Source organism: Macaca mulatta, chromosome 20 (assembly GCF_049350105.2).
Source record: "Macaca mulatta isolate MMU2019108-1 chromosome 20, T2T-MMU8v2.0, whole genome shotgun sequence".
NCBI classification, from domain to species: Eukaryota; Metazoa; Chordata; class Mammalia; order Primates; family Cercopithecidae; genus Macaca; species Macaca mulatta.
Window position 1 is genome coordinate 5,584,681 of NC_133425.1, and position 14,091 is coordinate 5,598,771.

Sequence of the window (14,091 nt, forward strand, 5' to 3'; positions counted from 1 at the left end):
CTGCCTCCCCATCCCCAGCACCCACAGCCCTCCAAGCGGCAGGAGAAGCAACCTGCCTTCTGGAATCCGGACACATGCGCACGAGAAATGCAGAAAAGACATTTATTACCAAGCTATAAATTAGAGGTGGCGGGGTGGGTGGGGGGAGCCAAGAAGTCACGTGTGGGGCTTCTGCCCTTTTTCTCTGTCCTCCTGGGCCTGGATTTTGAGTTCCTCGTCCAGGCGCTCCTTTGCGCGGACCACCTAGTGGGTCACAGATAATCAGGCCAGGAGGCCAAGCCTCTGCCCCATACCCCTTGCCCACATGGGACAGCCTCTTCCCGTCAGCCCAGGTCCGTTTTTTGGAGGGCAGTGGGTGGATACTAATGCTTCCTTCAGCGGCGCCCCAGGGTCAGGGGGTGGTCTGGGGAGACAGCTGAGCTGCAGGGGCCCAGCGCATGCTGTAACCTCTGTGAGCTGAAAGCTGTTTCTAGCACCCCACCGGCTGGGGCTCCTGCTCCTTCCAAGTCCCAGCTGCGGGGAGGGAGGGCTGTTGTCTGGGGTGACACAGCCTGAGTGGCTGGACCCCGCAGAGCTAAAGCAGTCAGAGGGGTGGCAGTTCAGGGGGACTCCCTGAGGCTGGGGCACCATGGGAAGGCCCGGCAGTTTTCTGTGCCAAGCCCTTAGCTGGCCAGCTCCCCCAACTGGGAATCGAGCCCCAGGTGAGGAGAGGGGGTCCCATGACTTACTTCCTCCCAGAATCAAAGACCACTCACCTTTGACTGCAGGTAGAAAGAGCCACCCACGGATTTGTCATTCACCTTAAATAAGTGTTCATAGTTCTGCAGAGGAGAGGGGACGGGTGAGAGGGCTGCAGACTGCAGGCCAGAGACGCCGGGCAGGCTATGTGGGGCCACATCAGAGAGGCAACAGGGCTCCTCTCCACCCTGTGTGCCACATGCAGCTGTTGTGGCCACTAAGAGGCAGAGATGAGGACGGATACCCTGGAGGGCGACTCGGCTGCTACCGGCAAGCACTCTGTCTCTACAACTGTCCTGCCTCAGGCCTAGAACTTCACCAGCAACAGTGACTCCCGCAAGTTGGAGTCCGAGCTGGGTATGACTGCAGCCTCCACATCGGACCTCCTTGGCCAGGCCTCCCTTCACTCTTCCCGCCCTGGCAGCCTCTCCCCTTCAAACTTCGGGCGGCCCAGTGGCCTCACCTTCTGGACCTCCTCGGGGCTCAGCTTGGACACGTTGAGAATCTGCTGTGCCTCCTGGAGGCTGAGGCCGGAGAGGTTGGAAGCGGCTGCAGACCGGTGTCCAGCGCGTCCTCGGGCATCAGCTGCGGCCCGGCTGGCTGTGTGGACATGTGGGTGATCGCTCAGTCCTCAGCAGCCCAGACTTCACCCTGGGCCTTCCAAGTTGGTGGCTCACCCCTGCCACCGGCACAGGATGAGAGACACAGGGACAGGTGGCTAGGAGCTGCCTCTTCTCCTGGAGTGGTTTCTTTTTTAGGGGGTAGAGGCTGGGAAAGTGAGGACAGACGTGCCTCACTGGAGGATAAGGGCAGGGTCCGACCACTAAAACTGCTTTCTGGTCCCCAACCTAGACCATGAGATGACCCTGTCCCCCAACCCCCATATCCCAGGGGCACAGCAAACTGGGGAGCTTTAGGCTATGATGGGGACTGTACAGTGGGGCTGCGGGCATGAGAGGGCTCTGCAGCAGCCCAGCTGCCCACCTGTCACCTAGACCACCAAAGCCACTGCGTTGGGTGACCTCTTCCCTTTCAGTGACCCCAGAAACTAGAATCAGGAGCTGCTAAACTTCTCCTAAAGGCTCAGAGAGTAGCTATTTTAGGCTTTGCAGGCTAATGAGCCTGCACTGGAACCATTCAACTCTGCCTTGAGAGCAGCCTGTCAGCTGGGCACAGTGGCTCACTCCTGCAATCCCAGCACTTTGGGAGGCCGAGGCGGGCAGATCACGAGGTCAAGAGATCAAGACCATCCTGGCCAACATGGTGAAACCCTGTCTCTCTTAAAAGTACAAAAATTAGCTGGGTGTGGTGGCACATGCCTGTAGTCTCAGCTACTCGGGAGGCTGAAGCAGGAGCATTGCTTGAACCCAGGAGGCAGAGGTTGCAGTGAACTGAGATCACACCCACTGCACTCCAGCCTGGGCAACAGAGTGAGACTGTCTCAAAAGAAAAAAAAAGGGCTGCGTGCGATGGCTCACACCTGTAATGCCAGCACTTTGGGAGGCCAAGTTGGGTGGATCACCTGAGGTTGGGAGTTCAAGACCAGTTTCACCAACATGGAGAAACCCCATCTCTACTAAAAATACAAAATTAGCTGGACGTGGTGGCGCATGCCTGTAATCCCAGCTACTCGGGAGGCTGAGGCAGGAGAATCACTTGAACCCGGGAGGTGGAGGTTGCAGTGAGTCAAGATCTCGCCGTTGCACTCCAGCCTGGGCAACAAGAGCGAAAACTCCGTCTCAAGAAAAAAGAAAAAAAGAAAAAAGAAAAAAGAAAAAAGAAAGCAGCCTGTGGGTGTGTCTATGTTCCAATCAAATCAATTTACAAAACCACGGCCAGGCGCTGTGGCTCACACCTGTAATCCCAGCACTTTGAGGAGGGCGCATCACCTGAGGTCAGGCGTTCCAGACCAGCCTGGCCAACATGGTGAAACCCCGTCTCTACTAAAAATACAAAAATTAGCCCGGTGTGGTGTCGGGTGCTTGTAATCCCAGCTACTCAGGAGGCTGAGGCAGGAGAATCACTTGAACCAGGAGGCAGAGGTTGCAGTGAGCCGAGATTGCCCCACTGCATTCCAGCCTGGGTGACAGAGTGAGACTCCATCTCAAAAAAAAAAAAAAATTATGTTTACAAAACCAGGTATCCGGATGGGCCAGTGTGCCAGCTCCTGCCCTGGATGCTGTTGATAACCAGGTCCCCACTGAAGGATGCCCTGGTCTGGCACCATCCCCCACCATGGGAAGTGCCCCAGGCTACCCACACTGCAGAACCAGCAGGTCTGAGGTGCCCATGGCTACGGGGAAAATCTGACCTGGAGAGGAACTCCCAGCCCAAAGGGGAGACAGACCCATGCTTACCTGCAAACTCCTGCCGCAGGGCCCGTGCAAAGGCCCTGCCCACCACCTGCACACCCATCACAATGATCTGCGCCAGGTACTTGGCCTGTGGGTAAATCAGGCACCCGCTTAGCAGGCTGCTCCCTGTGGGCCCACAGAGACGGGCCCTGGAAACGGCTGCCAAGGGGCAAGGCTCCTGGAGACCCGAGGTCATGAAGCACAGAGCTGCAGCCCCAGGCCACCCCCTCCAAAGCACCCTGAATGAAAGCTTCCGTGGTGGGTGGCTTAGTTACTCACTGGGCAGGCAGTTGGGGGGAGGTGAACTTGACGGAGCTCCCAGAGGCAGTCTGGCCCCCCATCATCCTTCAGAAAAGGCAGAGGGGAGCAAGGCAAAGTGGCTGCAGCCACCAGCTTCAGGAAGAAACACTGTGGTCTGGGACCCAGAACACAGGGACAGTCCTGGACCTGGCAGCCCACAATCACTCTTCTTGAGTTTCTGAGATCAGGCCCAACCTTTATTTTACCAATGGGGAAAAAGATCTGTCCTAATTCTCCCAAGTCTGATGAGTTTAAGTCCATTCCATTCAATAAAACAAAGTTACTAAGCAAACTTGTTTCCATCTTCAAGGAACTAAAAGCCCACTAGAAGGGTATTTCAACACACTATGGACCAAATGATGAGGGAGAGTCAGGCTCGTTCATTTGTTCAGCCAGTGGTTCACCCATTTGTTCACACATCTGCTGAGAGTCTACTCTGCTCAGCACTTGAGCACAAAGCTACACAGAACCTGGTCCCTGCCCTGAGTCGGAGCACACTGCTGGCCCGGCAGGGAACCCCACTGTCGCACAGCAGGCTGAACATGCTGGAAGGCTGCACGTGTGATCCCATGCCCCATGGAGGCCCTGGGGAAGACTCAGTAAGAGGCGACCGGAAGCACAGAGTCGAGAAGAAAAGCTCAAGACTGAGATGGGGTTCTGTGAGAGGAGGGGACTCCTCCTGGGCTGGGCTTTGCAGGGCAGGTAGAATCATGACGGAAATACTAGGGCTTTCTAGGCAAAGGGACTGGGTTGAGCCAAAACCGGCAGGAGAGAAGGCAAAAGGGAGTTCCTGCAAGCAGCCAACAGCCTACGCTGGCCTGGGAAAGACTGGGAATCTGGCGGATGATAGGGAAAGATGCACAGATTTTATGTGAAACAAAGAGATTATATATAGACAGCATTTACAAAGGACCTTGTGACTGCAAAGCTGTAGACGCGGGGGCGTGGCGCCGGCTGGAGGCGGCTAGGCATAGGTTGAAAGCTCATGCGGCACAGCCAAGTGACTTTCCCTTTCTTCCTAGTGCTTTTCTATAGATTTCCCTTCAGTCAACAAGTATCAACAGAGCCCGCACCCCAGGCACAGCGCCAAACAGCCAAACACGTTCAATTCATTGTGCCTTTTAATTCTGACAACTTGGGGGTGGGGGGGCCGGGGTTGCTGACTGGCCTGAGGACACACAGTGGGTGCCTCAGAGGCAGACGGGAAACCCAAGGCTGGCGCTATCAGTCACCGCAGCCACTACGCAGGGTCCCGGGGTCTGAAGGGAGGGCTCCTGGGCAAGCCGACAAGTATCAAGAACCCAACCCAGAGGCCAGAAGGGCTCGCTCCAGATTCCAGTGGATTCGACTTCAGAGCTGGCCTTCTTCAGCCTCCGAGGACCTGCTCTTTCCTTAACAGGCGGGATGTAATTACCGGCCATTAGGGGAATGAACAAACACAAGTGGGTTGAGATTTCAAAAGTAGGTGGAAACTTCGTAACTTCTGGATTTCACAGCAGAAAGCAGAGGCCAGAGGAGACCCTCCTGTGATCACAGCGAGGGGCAGGGCTCTGGCCAGCTGTACCCTCCTATAATCATGGCACAGGGCAGGGCTGGGGCTGTACTGCAGGCGAGGGCGGGTCAGGAATGCACCTGCTCACACCTGCCGTCTCACGTGACTTCGCCTCCTTCCTACAGCCCCTCCCTAGTGGAACAGGAGGCTCAGGGATGGGATGCTGGTGCTGTCTGAAGGACAGAGGTGAAAGGCAGAGGGTCCCCTCTGCCTGAAACACAGCTCAGGTCTCAAACTACCCCTCCCACCAACTCGGTCCCTCTGCTGCTATCGCACGGCCTTGCAATCACTTGTTTACTATTCTGCCAAGGCCAATGACTGTTGCAAAATAATAAACGTTAAGAGCGGAGGTCATAACTGGGGAGCTTCCCCAACCACCCCTGCACACTTCAAACCAAAGCGGCTTGATGGCCTGCGGCTTTAGCTGCCTAGAGCTGCAGGGCAGAGGGTGGCTGGACTGCAAAGTTTCAGCAGACTGGACGGCCCATTGAGGCCAGCAAGGTTCCCGTGGGAGGCATCTCCCAGAAGAGGCAGTGTAGTGTAGTGGTTATACCTGCAGGCTTTGGGATAACATGTGTGCAAATCCCAGCTGTGCGACCACAGACATGTTCTCAACTCCTTTGAGCCCCAGTGTGCCTACCTGTAAAATGTGGCCACCAATAAAGCTGTCATATGGATTAAATGAGATAATGCCTGTCAAGTGCCTGGCACAGAGCCTAACGGTACAGTAGATGCTCAATAAACACTGGTTTTCATTCCTTACTGTTTCACAAACTCTGTCAATGACCAGGCACTATGAAGTAACAAAGCTTCTTTCAAAATAGCAGCTCATTTGATATAGGCCCTTTGCTTCCTCAGAGGTGAAGGCTGCAGAACACCATACTATATTCCCTCAGGGAGCTGGGAAGGAGCAAGGCAGCAGAATGAGAACCACGCTGACCTGGGACCAGAACCCTAGCTTTGTTTCTCAATAGCTGTGTGCTCCTGGACAAATTACTCAACCTCTCTGAACCTGTTTTTTTGTTTGTTTGTTTTGGGTTTTTTATTATTTATTTTTTTGAGACTGAGTCTCGCTCTGTCACTCAGGCTAGAGTGCAGTGGCTTGATCTCAGTTCATTGCAACCTCCGCCTCCCAGGTTCAAACGATTCTCCTGCTTCACCCTCCCAAGTAACTGGGATTACAGGTGAACACAACCAAGCCTAGCTAATTTTGTATTTTTAGTAGAAATGAGGTTTCACCATGTTGGTCAGGCTGGTCTCAAACTCCTGACCTTAGGTGATCCACCCGCCTCGGCCTCCCAAAGTGCTGGGATTACAGGCGTGAGACACCACGCCCGGCCTTTTTTTTTTTTTTTTTTTGAAGCGGAGTCTAACTCTGTCGTCCAGGCTGGAGTGCAATGGTGCAATCATGGCTCACTGGCAGCCTCAGCCTACCAACCTCAAGAGATTCTCTTGCTTAAGCCTCCCGAGTAGCTGCAGCTACTTGTACTCAGCCTCCGAGGACCTACTCTTTCCTTAACAGGCGGGATGTGATATGGGCCATTAGGGGAATGAACAAACACAGGCGGGTTAGGATTTCACAAGTAGGTGGAAACTTCGTAACTTCTGGAGGCTGGGCACATGCCACCACACTTGGCTAAATTTTTGTACTTTTCTGGAGAGATGGGGTTTCACCATGTTGCCCAGGTGTGGTCTTGCACTCCTAGGTTCACATGATCTGCCTGCCTCAGCTTCCCAAAGTGCTGGGATTACAGGCGTGCGCCACTGGGCCCAGCCTACCTCAGTTTTCTTAACTGTGAAATGGAGAGAATAATGCCCTCCTCACAAGAGGACAAAAGGCTCTCAGGAGGCAATGCCATTAACACCACATGGACGGACAGCAGCAGGCCCAGAACTAGGCGGTGCAGCCACGCCCCTCATCCACCTATCCAGTACCGCAATGTCCCCTGAGCTTCCACCATGGGTCAGGCTGCATTCAGAGCTCACTCACAGGGAGCAGATCTCTGCCAGCTGTGGCTACCATGGGTGACCAAACCAACCACTACCTGAGGCCCCTCCCAGAGGCTCCAAACATCCCATAGTCCACTGACTGACAGTTGGGCCTGAGGGTCCCAGGTGAGAGGACCCAGCTGACTTGGCATCCAACTTCAGGCCACGCGGCTGTCAGACAGCAGCAGTTAGAAGCACAGGATCCAACCCTGGCATGCATGGAGGCAGCACATGCACCTCCTTGCTGGGCAGCAACCTGGCCCGAGGCAGGACCAGAGCCCAGCAGCTGGGACCACAGACAGTGCTGTGGGAGGCACTCAGCAATGGGGCTTACACTGACTTGTGTCTGAGATTCCCGTGCAATGCGCCATTGAGGCCAAGCCCCAGACTCCGGGTAGATAAGCAGACAGCCTGAGACTCACTCTCTTCTCAAGGACACTCTGGTCACCCAAGGCCCCTGAAGCAGATACAGGCATCACAACTAGACAGGAGAAAGGTCAGTACCACAACTGCAGCACGTGCCATGACAATCGGGGCCTGGCCAGTGACGGGCACAGCAGGTGCCCCCGATGCATCTGAATGAATACGGCTGTTGCAGCCTTGCCCAACCTGATGTCTCATGAACTCCATGTCCCCAGGCAGGGTTTCCAAGCGCCTCCTAACTCTTCTGCAGGAGGGTTCTGGCCATGTCCCAGAACACACACAATTCTCCACCGCCGCCTGCAGATTTGGTCCACTCCCCAGCGTGGCATTCGCAGCGCCTGGTCTGGCCTCAACTTCTCACCCTCATCTCTCTCCACGCTGCAACCCCACCCTCTGATCCTAGAGCCGCTCTCATACTTCTGTACTCCTCAGGGCCTTTGCTGTTCTGAGCTCCTGCACCTTGAACATCCTCCCTTCTACCCTGATCCTGTCAAAACCCAAAATCCCTCAGGACTTAACATCATCCCCCCATCCCTCAGGTGAAATCCTTCCCAGACTCTCCCATGTATACCTTCCGACAGCACTTTCTTTTTTTTTTGGAGACAGAGTCTGGCTCTGTGGCCCAGGCTGGAGTGCAGTGGTGCGATCTCGGCTCACTGCAACCTCCGCCTCCCAGGTTCAAGCAATTCTTCTGCCTCAGCCTCCCGAGTGGCTGGGACTACAGGCGCCCACCGCCACACCCAGCTAATTTTTTTTTTTGAGATGGAGTTTTGCTCTTGTTGCCCAGGCTGGAGAGTGCAATGGCATGATTTCGGCTCACCGCAACCTCCGCCTCCCGGGTTCAAGCAATTCTCCTACCTCAGCCTCTCGAGCAGCTGAGATTACAGGCATGCGCCACCACGCCCAGCTAATTTTGTATTTTTAGTAGAGACGGGGTTTCTCCATGTTGATGGGGCTGGTCTCGAACTCCCGACCTCAGGTGACCCACCCACCTCAGCCTCCCAAAGTGCTAGGATTACAGGTGTGAGCCACTGCACCCGGCCAATTTTTTGTATTTTTAGTACAGACAGGGTTTCACCGTGTTGCCCAGGCTGGTCTCGAACCCCTGAGCTCAGGCAATCGACCCACCTCAGCCTCCCAAAGTGCTGGGATTACAGGTGTGAGCCACTACACCTGGTCAGCACTTTTTTCTTTTTTTTTTTTTTGAGACGTAGTCTCGCTCTGTCACCAGGCTGGAGTGCAGTGGCCCGACCTTCAGCTCATTGCAAGCTCTGCCTCCCGTGTTACACCATTCTCCTGCCTCAGCCTCCTGAGTAGCTGGGACTACAGGCGCCTGCCACCACACCCGGCTAATTTTTTGTATTTTTCGTAGAGACGGGGTTTCACCGTGTTAGCCAGGATGGTCTCCATCTCCTGACCTCGTGATCCATCCGCCTCGGCCTCCCAAAGTGCTGGCATTACAGATGTGAGCCACCGTGCCTGGCCAGTACTTTCTTTTCTTGTTAATATACTATCACGCTGGGTGCGGTGGCTCAGGCCTATAATCCCAGCACTTTGGGAGTCCAAGGCAGGAGGACTGCTTGGGCCCAGAAGTTTGAGACCAGCCTGGCAACGTGGTGACACCTAACTACAAAAGATATAAAACATTAGCTGGGCATAGTGGAGCATGCCTGTTGTCCCAACTACCCAGGGGGCTGAGGCTACTCGGGAGGATGATATGGGAGGATCACCTGAGGCCCAGGAGGTTGAGGCTGCACTAAGCTGTGACTGTACCACTGTACTCCAGCCTAGGAGACCCATCCTGGGCAACACAGTAAGACCCCATCACTACATAAATATAAAAATTATCCAGGTGTGCTAGCACCCACCTGTAGGCCCAACTACTTGGGGGTTTAAGGTAGGAGGATCGCTTGAGCCCAGGAGTTCAAGGCTGCAGTGAGCTAGGATCGTTGCACTGCATCCTAGCCTGGGCGACAGACAGAGATCCTATCTCAAAAAACAAACAAACAAAAAAACCCATGAGTTTTGGGACAGAGCTGGGCTCAAAAGAGGTCTCTGACACCGTGCGATGCATGACTATGGAGGAGTCAAAACTGTCTGGGGCTCAGGTTCCTTATCTGTAAAATAAGGACAATGACAGCAGGACTTCATAAACATTAAATGACAGACTCGGCCGGGCGCGGTGGCTCAAGCCTGTAATCCCAGCACTTTGGGAGGCCGAGACGGGCGGATCACGAGGTCAGGAGATCGAGACCATCCTGGCTGACACGGTGAAACCCCGTCTCTACTAAAAAATACAAAAAAAACTTAGCCGGGCGCGGTGGCGGGCGCCTGTAGTCCCAGCTACTCGGGAGGCTGAGGCAGGAGAATGGCGGGAACCCGGGAGGCGGAGCTTGCAGTGAGCTGAGATCCGGCCACTGCACTCCAGCCTGGGCGACATAGCGAGACTCCGTCTCAAAAAAAATAAATAAATAAATGAGAGACTCTACATAAAGCCTCAGCTCAGGGGCTGGCACTTGTAAGCTGTTAGCTGTTACGTTATCCTTATTACTATGTTAGTTAAGAAGTGGCTGCAGGCCGGGTGCGGTGGCTCACACCTGTAATCCTAGCACTTTGGGAGGCTGAGGCAGGCGGATCACGAGGTCAGGAGATCGAGACCATCCTGGCGAACACGGTGAAACCGTCTCTCCTGAAAATACAAAAAAAAAAATTAGCCGGGCGTGGTGGCGGGCACCTGTGGTCCCAGCTTCTAGGGAGGCTGAGGCAGGAGAATGGTGTGAACCCGGGAGGCAGCGGAGCTTGCAGTGAGCAGAGATCGCGCCACTACACTCCAGCCTGGGCGACAGAGCGAGACTCCGTCTCAAAAAAAAAAAAAAAAAAAAAAAAAAAGGAGTGGCTGCAACAGAGTCACTTGGGGAACTTATGTATGCAGAACCTCCAGGGATAGGGCTCAAGAACCTGAACTTTTATTTTTTCCCCTCTTTTTTTTTTCCCTTTTTGAGAGAGTTTTGCTCTGCCGCCCAGGCTGGAGTGCAGCGGCACAATCTTGGCTCACTGCAGCCTCTGCCTCCCAGGTTCAAGAGATACTCGAGCCTCCCAAGCAGCTGGGATTACAGGCATGCGCCACCATGCCCGGCTAATATATATATATATAAAATGTGTGTATGTATACATATATCATGTATAAAAATATATAACAATGTATAGTATATATAAATATATATAGTATATATAATACATATATATAATTTTTTTTCTTTTGAAACGGAGTCTCCCCTGTCGCTCAGGCTGGAGTGCAATGGCGGATCTCGGCTCATTGCAACTTGTCTCGCGAGTTCAAGCGATTATCCTGCCTCAGCCTCCCGGGTAGCATGGACTACAAGCGCACACCACCCCACCCGGCTAATTTTTTGGTGGAGACGGGTTTTCATCATGTGGGTCAGGCTGGTCTCGATCTTCTGACCTCGTGATCTTCGCTTCAACCTCCCAGAGTGCTGGGATTACAGGCGTCAGCCACCGCACCCGGCCAAATCTGCACTTTTAAAGGTTCCCCAGGTGACCTGACAGTGTGGCGCACGTCTGCTGACTGGCTCTAGGTGCCAACGGTATCATACGAACGCTCCATGCTCGGTGTCTCGGGGCCTAGTTCAAGTCCCAGGTCTGCCACTTCCCTGGAAAGGCCATTTTTCCACTGGGGATAACAACAGGGCAGCAACATCGACTCTGCAGCGCTGTAAGGTTCCAGGGCAGGGGAGGTGCTCACCGGCCAGCCCCATGCTCCACCGCCGCCCACGGCTGCTCGCTCACACGCGGGCTAGGCACAGCGCGACCACGTTTTCCCTGACCCTGAGGCCGCCGCTGCCGGCCTCGATCCCCCTGGGTGCAACGCCCCCAGACCATGCTTTCTGCCGGGCACGCAGGAGGCGCACGGCTCCCGCCTCCCAGCCCCAAGCTCGCCGCCCGGCCCCCGGTCCGACTCGGCCTCCCCTCCCCGGTAGCGCTCGACTCGGGTCTCACCATGGCAGCCGCTCTGCCTCAGGAGCTCCAACTCTGACTTCCTGGCCCCGCGGCCGGGGCTCAAGGGTGGTCGCCGGGTCAGAGGTCAAGGGAAGCCGTAGAGAGCGCGTGCGCGACACGGCGCTGGGCATGCGCATTCCTTGGGTCCCGGGGCCGGGCGCCGGCAGTGTCGTAGAGGCTCGGGGCGGAGTCGGAGGCGGGGTTTGACACAGCGCGGAGCCTGCGTTGCGCTTTGGATAACTGGGGGCGGGCGTTGGGAGGGCGAGGGGCGGTACCAGGAGCTTCAACTGCCCGCGTGCCTACCCTGGTGCGCTGAAGCAGCTAAGCATATCGGTCAGACGTTGGGCGATTTCTGCCCTTGATTTTGCCAAAATATTTGGGAATGCAATATTATATGAAATCAATGAACATAATATGGAGTAGGATGCCAAATTCTCAGGAATACTTTAGAAAACAGCAAACTTCAAACTAGGTTTCATCCACATTCCTACTGCCTGGGAAGCTGGTTCCCTCCTTCAAATCTTTGCTCAAATGTCACCTCAATCACGCCCACCAGGACCCCTTACAACGCCGTGACTTGCCCTCCATGAATGAAAAAAGTAACAGCTTTATTGAGATATAATCCATACATTTCATGATTTTCAAGTGCACAATCCAATGCCTTTTATTCACAGAGCTGTGCCACTGTTACCACTATTAGTTTCAGAATATTTTCATCACCCATTAGTCACTCCCCAGCCCCCTCCCCCAGCCCCTGTCAACCACTCATTTTTCTCTCTATGGATTCACAGGTTCTGGACACTTCATAGAAATGGAATCATGCAAGCCAGGTGTGGTGGCTCACACCTGTAATTTCAAAACTTTTAGGAGGCCGAGGTGGATCGCTTCAGGTCAGGAACTCAAGGCCAGGCTGGGCAACATGGTGAAACCTCATCTCTACAAAGAATACAAAAATTGCCGGGTGTGGTGGCAGGCGCCTGTAACCCCAGCCACTCGGGAGGCTGAGTGGTGGGAGGATCTCTTGAGCCCGAGAGGTAGAGGCTGCTATGAGCTGTGATCACAACACTGCACTCCAGCCTGGGCAACAGAGTCAGGCCCTGCCTCAAAAAAAAAAAAAAAAAAAAAAAAAAGATAAAAATGAAAAATGAGAAAAAAAAAGAAATTGAATCATACAATGTGCAGCCTTTTGAGACTGGCTTATCCTCCCTTCTTGTCTCTATTTTTTTTTCCCAAGACTCTGATCACCCTCTATCAAACCGCATAATTTATTTATTTTTTTTTTTTATTATTTTGAGACAGGGTCTCACCCTGTCACCCAGGCTGGAGTGCAGTGGCACAATCCTGCCTCACTGCAACCTCCACCTTCTAGGTTCTGGCGATGCTCATGCTCTAGCCTCCTGAGTAACTGGGATTACAGGCATGCACCACCATGCCCCATTAATTTTTTAATTTTTAGTAGAGACAGGGTTTCACCATGTTGGCCAGGCTGGTTTTGAACTACTGGCCTTAAGTGATCCACCCGCCTCAGCCTCCCAAAGTGCTGGGATTATAGGCATGTGACACTGTGCCCAACCGATTTATTTTATTTTTAAATTATTTTTCCTTTTTTTTTTTTTTTTTTTTTTTGAGACGGAGTCTCACTCTGTCGCCCAGGCTAGAGTGCAGTGGCCGGATCTCGGCTCACTGCAAGCTCCGCCTCCTGGGTTCACGCCATTGTCCTGCCTCAGCCTCCGGAGTAGCTGAGACTACAGGCGCCCGCCACCTCGCCCGGCTAGTTTTTTGTATTTTTTAGTAGAGACGGGGTTTCACCGTGTTAGCCAGGATGGTCTCGATCTCCTGACCTGGTGATCCACCCGTCTCGGCCTCCCAAAGTGCTGGGATTACAGGCTTGAGCGACCGCGCCCGGCTTTTTTTTTTTTTTGAGACGAAGTATTTCTCTGTCACCCAGGCTGGAGTGCAGTGGCCCAATCTTGGCTCACTGCAATCTCCACCTTCCTGGTTCAAGTGATTCTCCCACTTCAGCCTCCCAAAGTGCTGGGATTACAGGTGTGAGCTACCACGCCCAGTCAAAAAAAATTTTTTTTTTTTTCGAGACAGAGTCTCACTCTGTTGCCCAGGCTGCAGGACAGTAGCATGATCATGGCTCACTGCAGTCTTGACTTTCCAGCCTTGAGTGATACTCTCACCTCAGCTGAGTAGCTGGGACCACAGGCATGTGCCACCATGCCTCCCGGGTTCAAGCGATTATCTTGCCTGAGCCTCCTGAGTAGCTGGGACTACAGGTGCCCGCCACGATGTCCAGCTAATTTTTTGTATTTTTCGTAGAGATGGGGTTTCACCGTCTTAGCCAGGATGGTCTTGATCTCCTGACCTCGTGATCCGCCCGCCTCGGCCTCCCAAAGTGCTGGGATTACAGGTGTGAGCCACTGTGCCCGACTAATATTTGTATTCTTTGTAGAGACAAGGGTCCCCCTATGTTGCCCAGTCTGACCTCAAACTCCTGGGTTCAAGCAATCCTCCCACCTTGGCCTCCCTTTATGTTTGTTATTGAGAATCTGTTTCCTTCCACTGGAGTGGGAGTTCCTGTTGGGCAAGACTTTTCTTTTTTTTTTTTTTTTTTTTTTTTTGAGATGGAGTCTCGCTCTGCCGCCCAGGCTGGAGTGCAGTGGCCGGATCTCAGCTCACTGCAAGCTCCGCCTCCCGGGTTCACGCCATTCT

General features: G+C 53.8%; 1 protein-coding gene across 3 annotated transcripts; it reads right to left on the reverse strand.

The window, feature by feature from the left end:
• Positions 1 to 88: 88 nt before the first annotated feature.
• PAM16 (presequence translocase associated motor 16) lies at positions 89 to 11,460 on the reverse strand. 3 transcript variants are annotated; one of them, XM_077985545.1, is made up of 6 exons: positions 11,374 to 11,460; positions 9,954 to 10,045; positions 3,096 to 3,180; positions 1,202 to 1,338; positions 756 to 821; positions 89 to 243 (listed from the first exon to the last, which is right to left on the reverse strand). In XM_077985545.1, the coding sequence occupies exons 3-6, from the start codon at positions 3,151 to 3,153 to the stop codon at positions 157 to 159; spliced, it is 348 nt and encodes a 115-aa protein (XP_077841671.1). In that variant the 5' UTR covers positions 3,154 to 3,180; positions 9,954 to 10,045; positions 11,374 to 11,460; the 3' UTR covers positions 89 to 156. The 3 variants fall into 3 exon arrangements, with proteins under 3 accessions (XP_077841671.1, XP_077841670.1, XP_001095989.1); XM_077985544.1 differs by lacking the exon at positions 11,374 to 11,460 and adding an exon at positions 10,917 to 10,983; XM_001095989.5 differs by lacking the exon at positions 9,954 to 10,045.
• Between the last annotated feature and the right edge of the window lie 2,631 nt (positions 11,461 to 14,091).

Bases quoted from the DNA above. Each gene is read 5' to 3' on its own strand.
- PAM16 (XM_077985544.1), bottom strand. From the start codon at position 10,968: ATGATACCGTTGGCACCTAGAGCCAGTCAGCAGACGTGCGCCACACTG. The intron at 10,046-10,916 runs GTCACCTGGGGA...TTGTATTTTCAG, and splicing joins GACGTGCGCCACACTGTCAG to GAGAGACGGTTTCACCGTGT. The intron at 822-1,201 runs GTGAGGCCACTG...TCTCCTCTGCAG, and splicing joins GCCCCGAGGAGGTCCAGAAG to AACTATGAACACTTATTTAA.